Here is a 20,631-nt window from a genome sequence, read left to right on the forward strand (position 1 = left end):
ACATGCTAAGCCGCACGTTTGTACATAATAAATTGGAGGTATTAGGCAGCCGTACGTTGTAAGAAAGAAGTACCCTGAATTTCCATCTCCTAATCCACTTGTCTTTTTAGTACATGTGTGCACAAAACATTATTGTAGCACTTTTTAATAAATGGAATAATAGTAGACTTAGTGTTACATATAGCAGATTATCATCTTCAGTGATTGTGTGTGCACAGCTTGTGTTATCAGAAGATTAAATGAATCTTAAGGAGACTCTGCTTCACAGTGAGATTTGATTTTCCTCTGCAAGAACGCTTCTTAAATTATTGAGTCATTACACTTGCACTGCAAACAACGTTTGGCAGTATGAAAGCCAAAAGGAGAAAAGTTTTGAACCAGCTTACCTGTCTTGTCAAATCGCTCACCTTGACTGCGTAGAAAGGGCCCTATCGCTTTTAACATATGGGATGAATTATGGGCAGATTAAATGCTTCCTCCTTGACTTAATGCAGTGGAGCCGCGTATAGAGCGAATTGCAGACCTGGTGACGATACCAGCGCTGTATGCCTCGCTGGCTTTGCAGCGACTGCTGATGACACAACCTCAGCCGCTTGTAAGAAGTGCTGCTCAAAGCTACTCCCTGTTTATTCATCTATTTTAGAAACCTTGGCACAAGGGACCATGAAAACTATCACCTTACGTAAATCCTCATAAGCTATTCATGTTACGAGACAACTTTGCTCATGCTATTTGATTCACAATCCTCTGCTCCTTTAGTTCTTTCACATATTAACGAGTTTGATCACTGCTCCATATAAATGAGGCATAATCTGAAGCTGTCAGACCTAAACTGTGTCTTGAACATACACTAAGTGAATATATTCAAATTTCTCTTTAAAGCTAGGAATATTTATAATAAAACTTGTCAGAGCTTCAGTTAACAGTTTACATTGGAAGTATTTTTGGTTGTGAAATACAAAAACAAGTCCAAAAATGACTTTGTGAGCTGATATTATTATATTTGCCTTGCATATGGAAAACTCATGTTGTGATTTCAACAACAAATGAGAAAATTGTCAAACTTCTATGAAAATTAATTAAGCTCAAACTCCTATGAAAATTAATTAAGCTCAAATGAAAATGCGTTAAAACACTTCACAAATTTATACTAATGTGACTTGTAACAATCACAATAAAAGAGCAACAGTCTGTGTTAGGAATGCTTTTAATTTTGGTTGTGCTGCCTCTTTTGTCATAGACTGAAATTGGATATATATTGAAGTGCAAACAGCGGACTCTTGTATTTATTTATTTATTTAAATCCTGTGATGTTCCTAGTGAAGTAATCTGCGTAAAAATGTCTCCTGGCTCTTGTAAGCAGCAGACTCCTATTTTCTCTTTGAATGCTATTTGGTTCGTACCTCTCGCTCAGACTACATTTATCTGTTCTCTTATATCCTGTCTGATACAAGGCTGCATCCTCGCTGGGGCAGAGGCCAGCATGGAGGGAGCGTGAGCCTTGTCTGGATTTTTGTGTGTGTTACTGTAATACAAGTGTGTAAAACTTAGGAATATGCTTTATACTTTTGAGTGAAAGAAACACAGAAATAAACAATATGTAAAGATTGTTACGTGATTAAAAAAAATGGAATTCCTAACTTCAAAGATGCAAGAAAGGCTGGCTGTAATAAGGAGCCGTCAAAAGGAACAATAGTAGGAGCAAATTATGTCTTTTTTTAGCTACTAGGATAATATTTTGGAACTGAATGAAGGCTATAGCTTATGAATCTCATTTCCCTCCTTAGCTATATCAAATGCAGAAGATGACTATATCTCACAAGTGTGTGTTGCCATGTTAAGAAAATTTAAACCACAATGAGATGTTATGGAACTCATATGAGGAATTTCTGTAGTGTCTAAGTCCTTGGTTGAAAGGGAGAGGTCTGATTATACACAGCTTGGCCAGACTGCCTTGAGCATCCTTGAATTTTGGCCTGTAGTCTAATGGCAAAACTGATACAGTTTAGCCCCTAAATTCAAAACATTATCTTACCCAGTCGAAAACATTATCTTTGTCTAGTCCTGTGTCCAAGGCTAAGCAGACACTTTAAACATAAGTTGAATCAAATGTGTGGAAGATTTCCTTAGCAATCTTGATGCGAACAGGAAATTGATCCTCCAGCACAAACGTCCAGAGTGCCAAAAGCTCATTCTTCAGAAAGATAATCAGGCACACAATGTTGCAAGTTAATCAGTTCAGTTTCAGTTAGTATTTACATTCAGTTCAGTTTTAAATAAGCATTTAATTAGTTCTTAAAGTGTATTTGAAAGCCTTCATGTTGGACCTTGTAGATGATGAATGATGCCTGTGATTTTTGTTTTGTTATTGAAAAGTGAAACCAGATGCAGATTTGCCATCCAAGTTCAGATTCTAGCTGGCTGAAAGCCGTGGAAGATAGGCGTTTTTATCATTTTGGAAGTATTTTGTGTGCTGCGCTAAAACTGGCCATTGCATTATGGAAGGACATTGATTCCACACAATGTTGAAGTTGCTGGAACAAAATTCAAACACGTAAAGCAGCAGAATTTGATTTCTCTGTTCAAAAACAGGGAAAAAAGGGATTAGTTTGTGGTTAATAACTCCCAAAGTTGTCATTGCAATATACCTGTATTTGTTTCTTTATTAATTACATGGTTGCGCTATTTAAGCCTCCTTTCTGTCCTTTGGGACCAAATTCTTGTCCTGGGTGAGAAACCAAGCTCCCTTTTGTGTCAGGGATCATCATGTGACTTGAGGCAAGGATTATGCCCCAGCCATTCCTGACTCATTAAATGGTATTGGCCAGTAATTTGTCTTCAGACTCCATGGGTTCCCTGCGGGGCCCCTAGACTTGACCCACTCTGGCCACTGCTCCCAGCTCCTGCAACTTAACTTTTTTCACTTGCTCAAGGTTTGTGCGGTTTTGAAAAACTACTAGAAGCCATATCTTCTGTGATGGCTGTATAAGAAATAATCAATTTTAGATTTATTTGTTAAAGCAGCCCTATCTGCTGTCTTACTGCTTTTGCCTCTTGGGACTACCTGTTAAGGATCCTCCCTGAGGGGACGCAGAGGGAAAATCCTACTGTGTGTGTGATGCATTTAATCCACAGCCTGTCTATACACTGAAATAAATAGAGCATTCACCTTTCTGTTCGTAGATTCCTTTCAAATACAATTACAGCATCACCTGTGGCATCCCGATTCGTCAAGATCTGTACTAAGCACTTCTGAATCTTATTGACCACTTGTTTTAGAGGATGATAAATCCCTGTTCTCCCAGAGCAAATAGATTTAATAGAGCAGAATTTTTTCCTTTGATTTATGTTTGCCATGACCAGAAAGCAGGATTTCGGCATCCAGTAGACAGTGCTCCACAGTTACAGAATCTGAGGCAGGCAGTGTCTGTTTTGCTGCTATATGACAAACTGTGTAAGAAGATGGTGACAGTTTACGATATGTTCATATAGAACCAGAGCACTTGTTGCAATTGTTGCTTCAAGATTAAACTTTCTTGAAACCTAACTTTGAATTTAGAGGATACCTCTGTATAGACATGAGCTCAGTAACTTACTGGTTAGAGAATGAAAAGCAAGAAGAGCCCTGTGTATTAGGCTTGAAAACAAAGATGAGATGTTTTTAATCTGTGTAGTCTTTAAAAAGTGAAAGTAGTGTCCATTGTACAGGGTTTGGAAGATTACTGTGGACATTTGAAAACTATTTTTATCCCTCATTCTGTAACGTCATAAGGGCATAAAGAGCAATCCTAATTACATTTTAACAAGCCACAATGTTAGTGCTCAAGAGCTGAAGAAATTAAAGAATGCCATGCTAAATTGTGACTGTCTGGTAAAATTAGATAAACAGAATAGAATAACCAAAATCAGATTTTGTCTGATGGAATGGGGTATGTGGTGACAACGCTGTGTTTGTATATTGTCACAATAAACGATCGCCTGAGTTGCAAGTATTAGTGATGGTGAGTGCCTCTATACTTCATTGATCATAAGATTAAGTGGCTTGTGCTGCTGCTTACTCTTGACATCGTATGCTGTCAGTTTGTATGACTTGGAAGGGGTGTGATACACAATGATATTTATGGGGTATCTGGGCCTATCACTTATCTAACCATTTCATCATTTGTAGTTAGAGCCATGGGATATAGTCCAGAAATAGTTGGGTTTACTTACTGTTGTCATTACATTAGAATGGCACTTGTCTAAATAATGAAATCCTAGAAGAGCAGTATCTCACTTGAAAACCATATGTCAATAGGGCTTTAAAATTGCTTGAATATGAAGAGGATCTTACACAAAATAGATGGATTCTGCCAACCTAAGGATAGGAATTGACATTTTTCAGAACAGATGTCATTGATAATTTATAGATGGCTTTAAAAATTAAACTTTATATAGAAGCCAGCTTAAAAATGAAGCGTTGTCACTGTTCGAAGTGCATTAGGTACATTACACGAAAATGTACGCTTCACTCAACAGTATTTAAATACTTCAGAAGTCAGGAGCAACCATGTCATTTGAAAGTCTGGTCGTGTTCAATATTAAAGGCTCATATGAGTCTGCTGGATTCCAAATAATGTAGTTGTGCTTCTAGGAAGTGTTTTGAAAATAGTAATTACTGATTTTATTTCTTACACTTCTGATTGAAATGTGACAGTGAAGTGCGTGATTCCTGGAGAAAGACACTTTTACATCAAAAAATATTAACTTAGTTTGCTGTCTTATTAGGCTGTAAAAATGTAATATAGATGCCTTCCTCATTTTAAAAACAGCTTGACAGTCCACTCAGAAAGCAGAAGGCATCTGCTCTTTGTGCATGGGACAGTAACACAGAGCTGGGAAAATTACTGGAAGTCTTTTTGGTGCTTTTGTGGAATCAGGATTTCCTTTTTTTTTTTTTAAATACACTCTTTGTTAAACTGATCCATCTAAAACGAAGTAGGGGTTAATACACACTTTGCTAAGTAAGAAAAATAACAAAAAAAAAAAAACCAACCACCAAACCAACCCCCGAGGCTCAGCCCAGGAAGATGGGAATTCTGAGATAATATTCAATGTGCCCAAAGGGACAATGCTGTCTCTTGTTGTCGCTGTCTATATTTAGGTACTGTGCTCATACGCAACTTAAAATACCTAGAATAGCAAGAAGAAATTTTTTTTCCCCTTCATTTGAAGTGGTACAGTGTAGGGTTGTTAATTTTGGCTTATCACAGCTGACACTTGAGTAGGGGGGAAAAAAAAATAGTGGTTTGAAGCTTTAACTCTCTCCATATGTGCCCCTTGCTTGGAGCCCTCTTGACTTCTGTGAAACTTTCTTGGCTGTCTTAAATTATATGCCCCCCATTTAAGAGAAGTTCACTTAGTTGATTTAAAATCCATTGTTGTTTGTGCAGCTGATAAGGGGCAAAAAAGCTATTAGTTGACAGACCTAGTTCAGAAAAAATTGTTAATAATTCTAGCTTCCTACTTGCATCAACTGAAATTCTCCTGATTAGTTAATGTAAACAGTATGATTTATATTTTAATACTCCAGTTTACATGAAAATGAGCAATAATTTTCACACTTTCAGGAGTGTTTCATGCTGTTGCAATGTAAGTTTTTGTATTTTACCTAGTTATGGAAAAGATAATGAAGTATTTTGGTATGACAATACAGCAAATATTTATGTTTTACGAACTTATTACACACTTCAGTGTGCTGGTTTTTAATGGGTAACGCTCCAGAGCGTGCGTTAGAGCTGTCAAAAAAATTGAGCAGAAAAATGGAAGAGAGCAAAGTCCTTGAGGAAATACTGGACAAGTTGTTTATGGGGGAATAACCCTGGCTGGTTTGGATCACACTAATGGCTTACTTATCCAAAAAGTGAACTTGTGGTCAAAAGGAGGGTGCTTAACACAAGAGGATTTGGTGGGATAGGGAACAGAAAGGTTGCGGTGAGTTGCCAAGCTTGCCTGAGAAATCCCAGCTTCAGCTGGGAGCCTGGCAGGGAGCGTGTCGGAAGGCGAGCCGGCAGCTGCAGGGAGTGAGTGGTGCCTGCTGCACAGTACTGGGAGTTCATCGGGCAGATGAGGAGGAAGAAGAGCCATGAAAATGAGGGGTCTAGGTCTGACACGGTCGGAAAAAAGCAGATTGCAATCCAGAGAGCCAGTCTGTGGAGTCGTCTCACTCGCCTCCGGTGCATCTAGAACTTGACCAACGAGGAGTTTTTCTCATGCAGTCCTTTCCCTACATTCTGCAGTATTAAAAAAACCCATGGAATATAACTGAATGATACCTTTTCTTTTCCAATAAGAGCTAACAGTTGTTTATGCTTCCATTACCTGGTAATGACAATGAAGCATTTCCCTGTTCTTACAACAACTTTGAAAGCAGTGTCAAAAATAATGCATCAGACGCCCTTGTCTGCTTTGATGAATCCATGGCATGAGTGAATTATCTCAGTCCTCAGATCCGATGGACCGTTCAAATGCTGCACGAGCCATTCCAGCCACCAAGGTGTTAACTTCGCCCTGGCATTGTCAAGTAGAAAAGCTTCTCAAGGTGGCTGGTGCTAAGGGGGCTTCTGAGGAGGGGTGAGAGGTCTGGGCGGGCGGAGGAGGTAGCCTGTCTTTCAGAAAATCACAAAAGCCCGAGGCTGGTTTACGCTTGAAAGTTGTGTGGAAATAAATGTCGGTTAGCAGTGGGAGGGGATGTGGGTTTTTGGTTGTTTACCAGTTTACTATACACAAGAATATGGGTGCAGTTAAAATAGCGTAAAGATGTTTATTTCTTTTCCCAGATGGGACTCGCTATTCTAACTTGCAGTTACATCCAGAGTGATGAAATATCACTGTGTTAATAGCATTAGAATAAAATAGCACCATTTTCTAATTTGAAAGTTAGCTGATTGTTTCTAGCCGCCTACTTACATGTGATGTGGTGAGGATGTTTTATCCATGTCTGTCACAAAGAACGTGTCAGAGCAGGGCATGCTCCAAGCTCTGTCTTCAGCAGACTGCTTACGTGAGGTGAGGTAACGGTGCAGGACGGCACGGGGACTGGAGAGTGATCGTGTGTCACTGCTGCATGCTTGACATAAAAATCAAAGATGGCTATTCCAATTTACGTAAACGCCGTAAGAGCCTGAAAGATGCCCAGTGACAGAATGGTAACAGGAGGTCCCAAAGCGAGCTGGACGGTCATCGCCAGGTACAGCGTGGGAGAGGCCAGGCCACAAGCTTGCAGTGTCTCTGACTGACCGGAGGCTGTGTGGCGGGAAGGAGATCTGCAGCAGGGCTGGTGGCATTCAATGCCAGAGCTCCTGTTCCTGGCATCTCCTGAAAAATTACCTTCCTCTCATCTAAATCTAACGTGGAGTCAATTTAATTTTCCCATCTTTTCATGTGCAAGTGGTTTACAAAAGGCTTCATCACCCCCAGCCCCTTCTGTCTTGTGTCTGTCCAGTGTCTGTCTTGTTTTCTAGTAGGAAGAGAGTCCTCCCCGGATGAGTAGGTAACCTACAAAAACACAGCTTTCTTAGGTTATTGGAAGCCTTCTTTTAAAATGAGAGAAAATATACTGAAACATGCATTTTTCATAAGTCTTAATAAGGTAAAAATTCAAAATCAATTTTAAAAAATTAGCTATTACATGTTTTTATAAGCATAGATGATTGGCATCTAGTAAGTAGAAGTTGTAAAGTCAAATAAGTTGCTTAATCAATACTGATTCTGAGAGTCCATGATCTCACTTGTCCAATTTGCCTTCCCCCCCGCTCCCCTTAAGGATGGTCTTCAGTGTTTGTCCTGACCTAGCTAAGAAAGAGGTCAGTGGTTCAGAAATGTCAGAGTTCATAAGGCTGTAATCAGTTGGGAAAACTTGATATGCTTTGGGTCTTAAGAGTGTTTATTCAAATACTGCATTTCCAAATACAGTGTTCCTTTAGACATTTAAAATAACATGTTTTAACTGCACGGTGTTAATAAGCAGCTGGGTAAGATATAATCTCCTCTGAACAGTAGCTTTTTCTTTAACTGTTGTTACCTCTGCATTTCTTAAGACCATTTCACAGGACGAAGTGTGACCGTGCTCGCATTTTGTGCCTGCAGCTCTCAATCCTCTGTGAATCTGGCCCACAGTTTTTAGCGATCGGGCGGTGGCTGTGCTACAGTTCCTCATCTGCTGAGGTTTCAAAGCAGCTTATGGTCGTTAGGGCAATTAACTGTTGTATGCATCTTGCACAGGAAGAGGCTGGCTGTGGATCTTTGCTTTAAATAATATTTAAAAGCAAGCCCTTGTGGTATTTTGGAAGGGGGCTATGCATCAGGATGATTTCTTACTAATGTTTTTTCAGGCAATTGTAAGCCAGCCAGAGGACAAGTAGGAGAATTTCAGAGCTTTCAGCAAAATTAGTAAGGTACTGAAAATGTGCAAGAAACATCATGGAGTTTAACAGCTCAGTAGGAGTGTTTTAACTTTTCTGTGGAAGCCCTGTGGGCAGTCTTCACTCAGGTATAGTCAGTGGGCCTACAAACACCACTACAACCCCAAAGTGCTTTTAGTTTGGGGTTTGTTGGGATTTTTTTTTTTTTTTTTTTTTTTTTTTTTTTTTGCATTACTGTTACATTCCTGTGACCCTGAACACAAAGGTCAGGGACTCAATAGATTACTAGGCATTGTAAAATAAAATAATAATAGCATCTTGAATCTCTGAGAGAGGAGGATGCCATCTCCTCACTCAGGACCAGATCTTTCCCTGGGAAACACCTTCTGGGTTTTAAATGCTGTACAGTCTTAGCAATCAAATATGGTTTTTTATATATATATATATATATATGAATTGAAGCAAGTATGGTAAATAACAACTGTGCCTATAAGCTCAGCTGTCATTTGTGATACTAGTTCTTTATGCAACTCCTGGGAGAGCAGAGAGCTGCAGATACCAGCTCTGTGCTGTTGTGGACACGTCCCCAAAACCATCAGGGTTTTTTGTTCGGTTTTTCACCGAGTACTATGCTGTTGCACTTTGACAGTGTTGTCTATTGGTTTGCTTTTTTGGAGGTTAGTGGTGAATTTTCTTTCTGAAAATATTTGTGTGCATGTGCATTTTCTTTATAACAGACTTCAAAGAAAATTGTTTAATAAAGAGGTTTTTAAATAAATGTTTCTTCACGTGGCTCCTAACTTGAGCTTTTCTAGATGGTACCATCTCCTCTGTTGTACTCTCCTATTATTCCCTTGTGCATACAAAATTCAATATTTACTTTCAGTCTTTCAAGTTTGTTCACTCAGGTTTCACTCCTGGGTTTCAGGAGCTATAATCTTATCCATTTTGCGCCCTCAGTGGCACTTGATGTCCATTTTGAGGTGTGTTGGGAATATTTAGCATAAAGAAGTTGCCTGAACTTGGTGTACCCTTTGCTTTGGATGCACAGAGAAGTTTTTTGATCCAGCTAAAATCCGCCTTCAATATTGTATCTCATACTATTGTTTTTGATGTTATTTGTTTAAGCACTTTGTAAAAATTATCATATGTATAAAAGATGGTGATTGCAAGAAGTTAGAGTATTTTTCTGGATTAAAGGGTGTTGCAGGCATTGTTGGAATTCCTTTATAAGTCCTTGCATACATCAGTCAGTGAGGTTTGACCTCCCCTCTTTTTTTTGAGTGCGGATTTTACTTCTTTTACCAGTTTGTGCTAGACTTCTCGTGACACTTGGTGTTAATTGATATTTCAGGTAAGCAGTAATGGAAGACATCTGCTGTCTGGCAACGTGCCTGTCTTCAATAATAGTAGAATAGCATAAATGAAAATGTGAGCATCACAGCATCTCGTTCTGGTTCACTCATATATAGAAATGTATTTCTGAGAAGCAGAAGTTGTTAACAAAAGTTAATTTTTACTTAAGTGTATGTTACTTCAAGTGTTGTTACAGTCTTGTAAAGAGTGGGAAAATGCTTTTGAGAAAAGTAGTTGACAGTTTATGTCTCATTTAGCAGTATTGCAGATCAAGGAAGTTTGCCACAAAGATAGGAATAAGGTAAAAAGTTTGAAGGTTAGGTTAAAATGATTGTAGATAACTTGATCTGTAGCTGCCATATATAGTCATACAAGAAAAAGTTTGCACAAATCCTCCAGACGTTTATGGACTTCTCTGATTCATCTGTCAGAGCCAAACAGCTCCAGCCAAGAGATAGGGAATTTGTTAAACTGCATTAAGTTCCTAAATTGCTGTAGCCCAAAGGAGCAATTCTGCCTTTTTAAGGCGGAAGAGTAGGAGGGAGTAGGCAGGGAGGATAGTGCATTATGAAGTCTCAACTTTTGGGTAAGAGTTTCAAGAAGATGAGTAACATTCTAGAGCTCTTTAAAAAAAACCAACACACACACAAAAAACTTGAATTAATTTCCGTTGCTGTCATCAAAAGCTGGCTTTCTAAATTTAGCAGTTTCCTATGGACACTCAGCTTATGCTAGCAACAGTAAAACTATTTTTCCTTAAGTGCAATTTGTCACCTCCCCCTTCTAAGTTAGTAGAAGATAAGCTTGTATTAATTCTGTTGATTTATTATTATACAAGTATGTCTCATTTTAATCTGCTATTGAGTTAATTGTGATTCAGTGCTAGGCTTGCATGCCTTTAACAATGGAAAAAAAAAGTGCACAGGAACGACAGACTGTGCGCTTGCTGTCTCTTTCCGTCTCTCCTTTTTTAATCTTCAACCCTCTGGGTTTCTTTTCCTGGTCTTTTTCTCTCTTTCTCTCCCCCTCGCCCAATATACTGGAACAGTTCACAGTTCAGCATATGAATTTGGGAATTAGTCCCAGCTGAGACGATATATTACAGTTGTGAGAAGATGATGCTGCTCAAAAGTGCTTTATGTGGGTTTTTTATTTCTTGAGTTCAACTAACAAACAGTAAACGTATTGAATAAGTCTGTAGTGAGATTTTGCTTTCTTTCATCTTGATTCATTTATATCTACTGTGTGCTACCAAAGCATATGCATTATAGGCCTGAGCGTGTTTCGGTAGGAATTTTGCCAGGAAGCGTAAAGGCAGCAGAAGTTTGTTTTCTCTGAATTGCTTCACTTACTGAAGCAACATGAAAAGATCTGTGCTGTATTTTTTTATTTAGGTCAGGAGGATGACAGTTATATTAATTTTGAGGTGTTTTTACCAGGTATGCTAAATTAGATGTAGTAAACCCTTTGGGTGTATATCCTGATGTTTTTGAGGTTGTCAGATTTTTTTTTTTCTTCGAATTTCTCATCTTTGTAGGAATCTGAAGTTATCACTTTAGCTGCATTTAAAGGGCGATGCCTGCTAAAGGCATGGTAACCTGCGGGCCGCAGCAGGTGACTAGCCAGTGACCCCCTGCGTAGAAGAGGTTGTGAAGAACATAAAGATAGCAAAGATGACGGTTGCAAGAGTTTTAGTAAATGTAGGACGTGGATTTGCAAGACAGCAGGCTTTTTGCTCTGCCCCTCGTGAAACAACTTGTTTTCTGTAAGAGCAACTGGCTTTTGAATAAAACTGAACAGTCAGGATCAAGATTAAGCGAGCAAATCTTATAAAAAGACTATTAGAGGATTGCTTAGTATTGGATTTTCTTGCACTGGAATCATAGAAAAAGGCTGACTGTAATGATATAAATCAGTAAATACACCTGTGTTCTTACATGCAGGTATGTCAGAGTATGATTAATGCATGGTCTGTTCACAGCTATATTTTTAACCTGTAGTTAAAAGATAAGCAGGGAAAACAATTTTGCAATATCTGATGTCTCAGCAATGCACAGAGTCCCCCCCCCCAATTTACGTATCATCTGTAAGGATGAAGCCTGGTTCCTTATTATGATACTTCACTCAGAATTATTCTTCTTGGAAACTTCACCTGTCTTTAAAGCGAGATGCTTGTATTTTGGAAATCTTTCCACTTGACCAATAACAGGTTTTAAAACATGAATGTTTTTTAGTACTCTCACTTTTCCTAAATAAAACTGTACATTGAAATTAATGATTTCTGAATAGTCCTACCCATCTTTTCCTTGAGACTGAGGAGAAATCCAAATCTTATGAGCGCAGTGCTGCCAGACAGCACCCAGGTTTCTGATTTCATCATCCGAGAAGGCGAGACGGAGCGCTGAAATAGGGTGCACACTGATTCAGACACAGCTCGGCTTGTGGTGGAGGGAATATGGAAAATTACAGGCGCAATTATGGTTTCACATTAAATATTCTTCTTTTTAAATCCACCATGTGAAGCATTAGTCTGTGTTTGAACTGGTGTTGTTAATTGGACCACAGTACTTAGATGCATTTTCTGCAGAGTCATGGCCCATGTCATTAGCTTCTCATTAGACACGTTAATTTTTTAAGACTCGTAATAATTACCTTTTTTCAGAAGTTCCCCATTTTACACTGAAGAGAAACCTCTGTTCTGCAGGCTGTAATTCTGAATAATCAGGGAAGCATTGTGAACTCCTTCTCTATAGACTTTCAAAGTGGAAAATGAGAGCACTGTAGTGGATGGAGAAGGAGATCCTGCAGGATGTGATTTGGGAGGAGTGTCAAGGATCTTTTTCACTGGAAGCCTCAATTGCAGGGGCAGAGAGCTTGTGGAATGATATGGGAGTTTTTGGAGGGTCAGAGCGGTTCTGGTTAAAACTTGACAAATGTAGGTGAGGCTGTTTATTGTGATGCACAACTAAGCAGTCAGTTTGCTTTCAGTTTTATTGGACAGGCGTACTCATCTAATAAAATCTGCAGGTATTTAACAAAGCTCAGTACCAAGTAATTATCTTTTTTATATGCAGAGATACTGGTCTAAGCTCTAAGAATGGCAATTCCTGGGTTTCGCTGACACGTGGTTGTCCTGCTGGCAAGAACAGCACACTTCAAAGACTCTGAAATATTTATTTGGCTAATCAAATGGTTTTTCATTACATAAATAAGTAGTTTTGCTGACCTTGTATGATACGGATGTGTGGTTTTTCCCATGACAAGGGTCTGTCGTGGCATGTTTGGTGTCGCCTGCAGCCTTCAGCAAGGACTACAGTGTTTAACAAGAAAGCAGGACAAACTGTTAGCAGGAGGAAAAATCTCCGCAGGGCCATTAGCCAGTATGTAGCCTTTTAAATTAATATGTTTGTTAAAAATGATGCTTGATTTTCTGCGTGTATTGCTGAGCTGTTAAATAAGTAATTCTTTTTTTTTTCCCTATTGGAATTTCAGTGACCAGGCTTTCATTTCATTAGAATTAGCTCCTTCCAAAGCTCTACCTGAATCATTTTTGTTTTAATTATTCTTTTTGTTTCCTAGCAACTCTAGTTTTTAACTTCTGAATTGTTTCTGTTCAATGTCTTTTCTAGCCAATGTTAACTTGCTGTTTTATAAATGATGGCAAGGTTTTTACATGATTCTAAAAAGCATAGTTCACTAAATCAGTTTGTATAGTTCTTTAAAAAAAAATCTTTTTTTATTATATATAGTGTATGTGTGTGTTTATATATATATACACATACATACATATATATAGGTGCAACAGTTCTTCTTTCGCACAGTTGATTTTTTAAACAGTTGTGAAGGTAACCAGTCTGTTTATACATTGCTGCAGAGGCACAGAGTAAACTTGTTAGCTTTTTGTTTGTTTTAACTTGGAAGAAACTATAAGAGGATTCCATTAAGACTCGCGCAAGTGAGTAGTTCATTGAAAGTAAAGTGCCAGTCCCAGACCCAAGGCAACGTGGCAAGTAGGCACCTTCACAGATGCTCCATTTTTCTTGTGCCTGGGGAGAGCACGGTTTGTGTCCTCGCCAGTGAAAGGGACCATAGGACCAGCTCCAAAATGCTTGCTCATTCTAGACCCATTTCCCCGTGGCTTATTAGGACCCGTATGGTCTACAGGGTTTGGTAGAAACAAGGGTATTTCCACACAGAAAGTCTTGAAACGTCTCTGTATGTCTGCTGTTGAGACTCACTTCCTTCTGGGATTGTCATGTGGCTGCAATTTTGCAAAATGGTCTGAGGTGGTTAAACAGCAAAAATTCCATCTCTTTTCAAGGAGTCTCTTTTAGTGTTTATTCTCTAGGCTGCTTATGCCCCGCTTCGTAACCTTTCTGAAGTGCAAGCTTCTCCCCCTGAATTACAATGCATGTGGTTTTGCTTAATATTCTACTTTAAGCTAAAGTCTGCTCTCACTAAATCAGCCTTTCACAAATGGAATATTTTTTCACTTCTTGCTGGGTGGGTCCATACACTGAAAAATAGGTCAAGAACAGTAATCTAAATCTACTGCTAATAAATAATTAAAGCTAATGGAATTTGCACAAGATCTGTGAGCTGAAATATTTCAGAAAGTACTGTGGTGTACATTTTGCTACTGTAAATCAAGATTTTTTATTTATCATTGTACTAGGTTGAAACATATCTATAAATGTAACTTAAAAAGATTTTTTTTGTACAGAGAAAATACTGGCATGTTAGTGTATTAAAATAACTAAAAATACAGAAAATTGATAACATCGTGATTCATTCTTTAATGATCAGATTTCAAGTAAATACTTCAGCAGCCTTAAGCAATAAGAGGTTTTATATCTCATTAAATCGTAGTGTAAATTGAGCAATAAATTGTTTGCTCATGATTTAATTTGCCTTATATTTTAGGAATTAAGTAAGTCATCTAAGCTACTGTATAATACCTGTTTGGACAACTATCTGGGATTTCAGTTTCATATCTTTTACAGCAAAACAAAGTGGAGCTTGCTGGAACTAATTAAACATAAAGACTTAAATGTTTCCCTTAGTATGCCTGCAATCATATGTGCCCAGGATCTCTGGTGGAAAAATTGCATATTCTGGATTTTTTCATTATTGTGGGTGCAAAGAAATAATATTTAAAACTTGTCTATTGGTAGGTGTCTGACTGAGTGATCCCAACTTGTTCACCAATTTACTCATAGCAGGGTGAAGCATACATGCTTGCTGGCTCTCTCTAATTAACCAGCAGAACTGCTTACTACTAATTTTAGTTAACTTGCTGATTTCTGTGTTTCACAGTGACAACTTGTGTCCTTGAAGTATGTAATAATCAAACACACCTTGGAAATTGATGCCAGCGTTCTTCCCAAATCCTTCATGCTTGGCTGCTTTTTACTTCTCCCCCTTTCAGCTATATTTATACGAAAGAGAAGCTCAACAACATTATCGAGATAATAGCTGTGTGGACAAAGTGTATGGAGCCCTGCCTGTGAGGGTACACAGATGAACATCCTCCCACTTGCAAGAAACAAATATCCGTCATACCAGCACGCTGCCTATTGAAAGAGGGGCTTAAACCTGGCTGCCAGTTTTTGACACAAGCGTTCCTCTTGAGGCCATGCTATTTCTTCCTTATATGTTGATTGAACTGACAGATATCTTCCCACACAGTCAATATGTATTGGGTTTTGTTCTGGGTTGGTTTTTTTCTTTCTTTTTTTTCCTCTTTGTAAGTTCTCATAAGAAAGTCTCTGGAGTCACGATGTTCAGCCCTGCCAATTTTGAGCGCAGGACCACTTGTTAGTTCCTTATTACGCGTGGGCTAACAAGGAAGGAAATGCAAAAGGGTAAGATGGCAGGAAAGCCGTAGCATCTCGTTGGTGATAAGGCAGCTCAAAAATAGGTTGTGACAGCTGAACTAATGATGTCACCGATGCTGATACAAGTGGGCTGCTTCTCATAATGATTTCTCTGCCAGACATAGTGACATTCACCAGCCAATGTGTGTCTCGAGTAGACAATACATAGAACAAATCATAGGAAATGTGGCGCAGGAGGCATACGATAGAACATTTGCCCAGTTTTTTGTTTTATTTTACAAGAGCACAATACTTCTGTAGATGATAAAGGTGTACAGGTCAAGCTTAGCCTTGCTGGACCACTTTATCAAACCAGGGTCGTAGGGCTCTTGTTGTGACATTTAGAGATAAGCATTTTGGAGGTAAATGAGATGGAGCAGTCTGCAAGGAGATCAGGAGGTGCCGTGTAGCTTCAGACCTCAAGTAAATTACAAATACGGTGTTGGTAGCCTGACCATTGATATGTCCTTTGTACTGTACACTGTGTATTAAGATAGTGATAGATAAATAATGTAGTTTAGTTGTCAGAAAGATGCATTTGTTGCCCAGGTTTTTACTATAGATTTATTCTTGGTTTATTTTCCATAGAGTTATTTTTAATGAGAATGGAAAGGGAGTTAAAAATTATTTGGACTCAGATTTCATTGTGTAGCTACTTGATCAAAATATAAACTCGTTTATACTCTTGTAAAGGGAAAATGCTATATTAGCTTTCAGCTATCAGATTTGATTCAGATAATGATACAGCATCCTAATTCATAGTCTCTACTTCAGATATTGAGTTTGTCTGTGATAGAGCCTTTTTCAGAAAACTGCTCTACCCTGATAAATCATCCAGAGAGAGAGAGAGAGAGAACGTGCGCACGTTTAGATGGCATGGAAAAATAGGCTAATAATGTGATTGTATAGGAGTACTCAAATATTTCAATGCATTTGTGTTGATAAATTATCATTTGTTTTAATGTTCAATTGCATGTACCCTTTTTAGCTGTTCTGCTTGATCGCAGTGATTTGCTAGCTGTATGCGAGTGCTGGAGTTGGTTGCTTTTCCTGTTTTGATCACGGCCCAGGCAGTAAAGGCCACTACACTTTAAACAGATAATAAATCATATGGTGTCCTTGCTAACCAACATTGCAGATTCCCCCGGGTCTGAACTGAATGTCCTTCTTTCTGTTCAGTTTAGTGCAAAGAAGGTAAAATTCTATTTGATGTTAGTGTAATATTTTGAGACAAAGTCTGATGAGGAATTTTTCCGAACTGCCAAAAATAAATCTCACCAGCAGAGTTTTAGCTGGTGACTCGAGGCATATGTATTCCTGACTTTTGTCTGTTTATTTTTACTTCCCTTTTGTTCTGAGCTGTCTAAAGTTTTGATGCTGTTTAGCCAAGGAAGGAATTACAAAAGTAGCCTATAAACTCTTTCCAAGGGGGGGAGGAAGAGAGGGGAGAAAACAAAAAATGGTGTGAAGAAGGTGTTTAGGCCTTTTGTTGTGGTGTGTGCCACTTATCCACTGACCTGCATGGTGTATTTGGTTGCATTTAAAATACTGGAGCAAATTCCTTGCAGTTATTTTTCTTAGGTGGTTTGCTCTGTGAAGATAATGAAAGTGGGATGCTCTGTCTGTATTGTTCAGCTGCAACAGATTTCAAGTTATTGCTAAGATTTCAAGTTATCAAAGCATTTTACCCTGTTAAACTGTGCTCTAATGATCAGCATGTCCCAGGATTGCCCCAGATTGATGACTCTGGTATAACCGATTGCTTGCCAGTGGGACTGAATCACTTTGAGCTGCATTCTCCTCTATCATGAAATGTTTTAAAAACAGTTTTACCAACAACAAAAGCTGCTGTCTAAATCAAGCACAACACGTTTTCCCATTATGGCACAAATTGTGCTTGGTAACGTTTTGATTGCTGGGATGAGTGTTTAGCATCCTGAATTTGCTAAATGAAGAATGTGTGGGAACCAGATTTTGTACTTGAAAGCTTTTCTCCCTTTTTGACAGCTTGACCAGCTGTTTCTTGGCTTTGGGATGCCCCTTCTATTCCTTTTTTCCCCCCCTGCTTCTCTCCCTCTTTTCTCCGCTATAAACAACCAACAACAACATCTCTAATTATTAAAGATGAATATGAAGGCAAAGTCCTGACATAGTTTATATCATGAAATAAGAAGTGCTGCAAATCCTGTCTTTCAAAAGTTAGTCCATGTCAGACGATGCAGTTCTATAGCAGGCTCTTGGCTAGAGCTCACCAGGGACACAGAGAGGAGCAGGGCTTATGTTCTCCTGCCTCCAGAGCTTTGTTTCACTGAATGCCATTGTGGTGCTTTGTCATCTACCAGTGTACCTATGGTGATTTCTGATGCTTGTGCCATGTGCTTAGGCAGTGGGAATAATGCCCTGCTCTTGAGAGCCGTGCAAGCAGGAGACTTGGGGCTGGTCTGGAATGAGATCTCCTGTATTTCTGCTTTCAGTTTTGACATCAGTTTGCTGGCTGGCACCAAACTAGTCAGTAAATTCAGAGGCAGTACCAGGGATGGAAGCCCTAAAACCGATGATTTCCTACCAGCTGAGATTTTTATTTCAATAAATGTTGCTTTGCTTGGATGGTACAATTTTTCCTGGTTGTATAAAATTTAAAAGGGTGCCAGTATCCTGACTGTAAATCTAATGTCTCTGTTTGTAATTTCACTGTGCATTAAAACCTGCCATGCCAGATTTTAGCCCTGAATGTGAGCATTTATTTTGCCATCGATGGTTATTGTTACTTTCTTCAATGTCATCATCATCAGGTTACAAAGAAAACATGTTATAAAACATGCACAGCCCTCTGGTCTCCCAGAGTAGTCAGGAAGTGGGGAAAAGCTGCTCAACCTGCCAGTTTGCTTTGGTCGAGGTGTAATTCGTAGATGTTTGTGATATACAGGGACAGTATCTAACCTTTTTCTGTCCTAAAAAGACAGCAGAAAATACCAGGAAACGTTTAGGTGACTTGACTTGGTCTAAGAACAGAAGCGTTGTTTGATTTGGTGCCAAAGAGGGAGCTTGTAAAGCTGCAACATTATCCTTAACTTGATAGGGACTAGCTGTATGTTAGTGCAATAACCATGTAAGAAGTGAAATTTGGCTGATCATTTGTCTTTGATAGCTTCATTTGCGTTCGGCCCCCCTAAGCCATTTCTCAGGGAGTGGGAGAACTCCTGATACTCCAGCTCTCTGCATGACTTGTAATTTAAATGACAAAAATCACTTCCCTCAAAAGCCTACTTTTCCTTCAGGAAAATCAGATTAAATCCAGGGCTGACAGTGTTTTGGTGAGTGGTTTAATGTCCAATATGTTGCATGACTCTAGATATAAAAGTAAACACATTGGAAAAGAGAATTTCCAAACTTTTTAAGGTCACCTTCTTTTCCAAAAGGCCCAAGGCTTCAATGGACCCTTTTTATATAGAGAAAATACTTCAAAGACCTCTTTATGACCTCTTGCATGAGGTTCAGGGTAGCTAAGGGACTGTGGCGTGTGTGAAGCTAGGAAGATTTCATGGTTACTTAAGCACTTCGTGACTGTCCCAGTTGTGAGCAGTATTCTCAGAGCATCATAGGACTCTGGGCTGGGGGGGACGTCCAGACGCTGACTAGATCTCACCTGGCCCTAAAAATGGGTCTTTAGCACCCACACTAGGTCTGGTCAGCTGTGCCTTGGAAATCTCCAAGGATGGGAAATGCACCTTCTTCCCGGGTAACCCGTATCAGTGCTGCCCTCCTAAATGATGCAGCATCATGTTATTGTTTTATACCTCTTACAGATTTATTTCTAGCTGTAAGTGTACTATGACGTTCCTGCTTGTGCCTCGTCAGTGGAATACCACAGCAAAAATAGGAGTCCAGCTTCTTGGCTGTGCATGAGTAATACAATGTCCTCTGCAAAGTTACAAGATTTTATTCTTCAGGCATGCACATAATGAGAATTCTGAGAATTTGTAAGTGAATGAGACCCAAACCAGCTTAAAAGTGGAGCCACTGAGAATTCTATGCAAGATAGATATACCTTTGTTGTGCTAAATTATCTTGGTTGCTAAGTAAAAATATGCTATAAACTTTTAGCGTGATTCTGTGGGCAGTATTTTAATGACTTTTGTAGCACTCAGTGTGTTGTAATTCAGAAGAAGAAATTTTGTGTTCTATAGAAACCAACAAATAATACTGTCTTCTTCAATGTGCCTGTCTCCAGTTCTCTGATGGCTAAAGTCAGCGCACTCTTGAGAAAATAATAAATAAAAGAGACCTTTTACAAAACGGCAACACTCTTAGTGGAAATGATGGTCCAAAGTCATCTTCCTTTAAGCCTAGCTTCCGTTTGTGGAAATTTCTTTGGCGTAAGTTCAGAGGTGTAGCTGCTGTTTAGGTAGATAGAGGCATTTACTTCTAATCGCATTAGTGTTTCAGCTGAATTATGAGATTGAAGGTGTTCAGTGCTTACCCAACATCACTACAGTTTTGTTAATTAATACTGTTTGCAACAGATACAAGTATATGTCAAACTGGAAATGTAGCTTGTTCAAAATGAATTCTAGGTATACTTTTATTTTAATCAAAGCTCCCATAAAATGCAATGAGAATTTAAGTAGTATTTCAGAACTGAAAATAGTATTAGGAAAAACTTGACAATGACTTTGTGCTTTCAGATTTTTCTGATGAAATATCTTGCTTCTGTCTTCTAGGACCTGCGCAAACAGGTAGCTCCATTACTGAAGAGTTTCCAGGGAGAGGTAAGAGCTTACGCTTCTCATGGTGCTTTCGATATTGCTTCACATGAGTCTGGTGTGCTGGCAATCTTTTAGTGTGGCCGCGTGGGTACAGAGCCCTTGAGCAGAGAGCATTGCAGGGGTTCAGCCCTTCTGCATTTTGCTGTGTGCAGGATATGCGTGACACGCTGGATTTGTGCTGGACAAGCTAAACTGGTCAAATCACTTTGCATTCAGCATACCTGAGCATAA

At 39.0% G+C, this 20,631-nt stretch overlaps 1 protein-coding gene across 5 annotated transcripts in view; it reads left to right on the forward strand.

Moving 5' to 3' along the window:
- Nucleotides 1–20,631, forward strand: part of CUX1 (cut like homeobox 1) — a 282,941-nt gene that overhangs the window by 92,780 nt on the left and 169,530 nt on the right. For all 5 annotated transcript variants that reach the window (XM_076354841.1, XM_076354837.1, XM_076354838.1 and 2 more), the window contains exon 3: nucleotides 20,356–20,403. In XM_076354841.1, the coding sequence (XP_076210956.1) occupies nucleotides 20,356–20,403 (48 nt within the window). The remainder of the gene's footprint in view (nucleotides 1–20,355; nucleotides 20,404–20,631) is intronic.

This window comes from Aptenodytes patagonicus, chromosome 17 (genome assembly GCF_965638725.1).
Source record: "Aptenodytes patagonicus chromosome 17, bAptPat1.pri.cur, whole genome shotgun sequence".
Taxonomy (NCBI): Eukaryota; Metazoa; Chordata; class Aves; order Sphenisciformes; family Spheniscidae; genus Aptenodytes; species Aptenodytes patagonicus.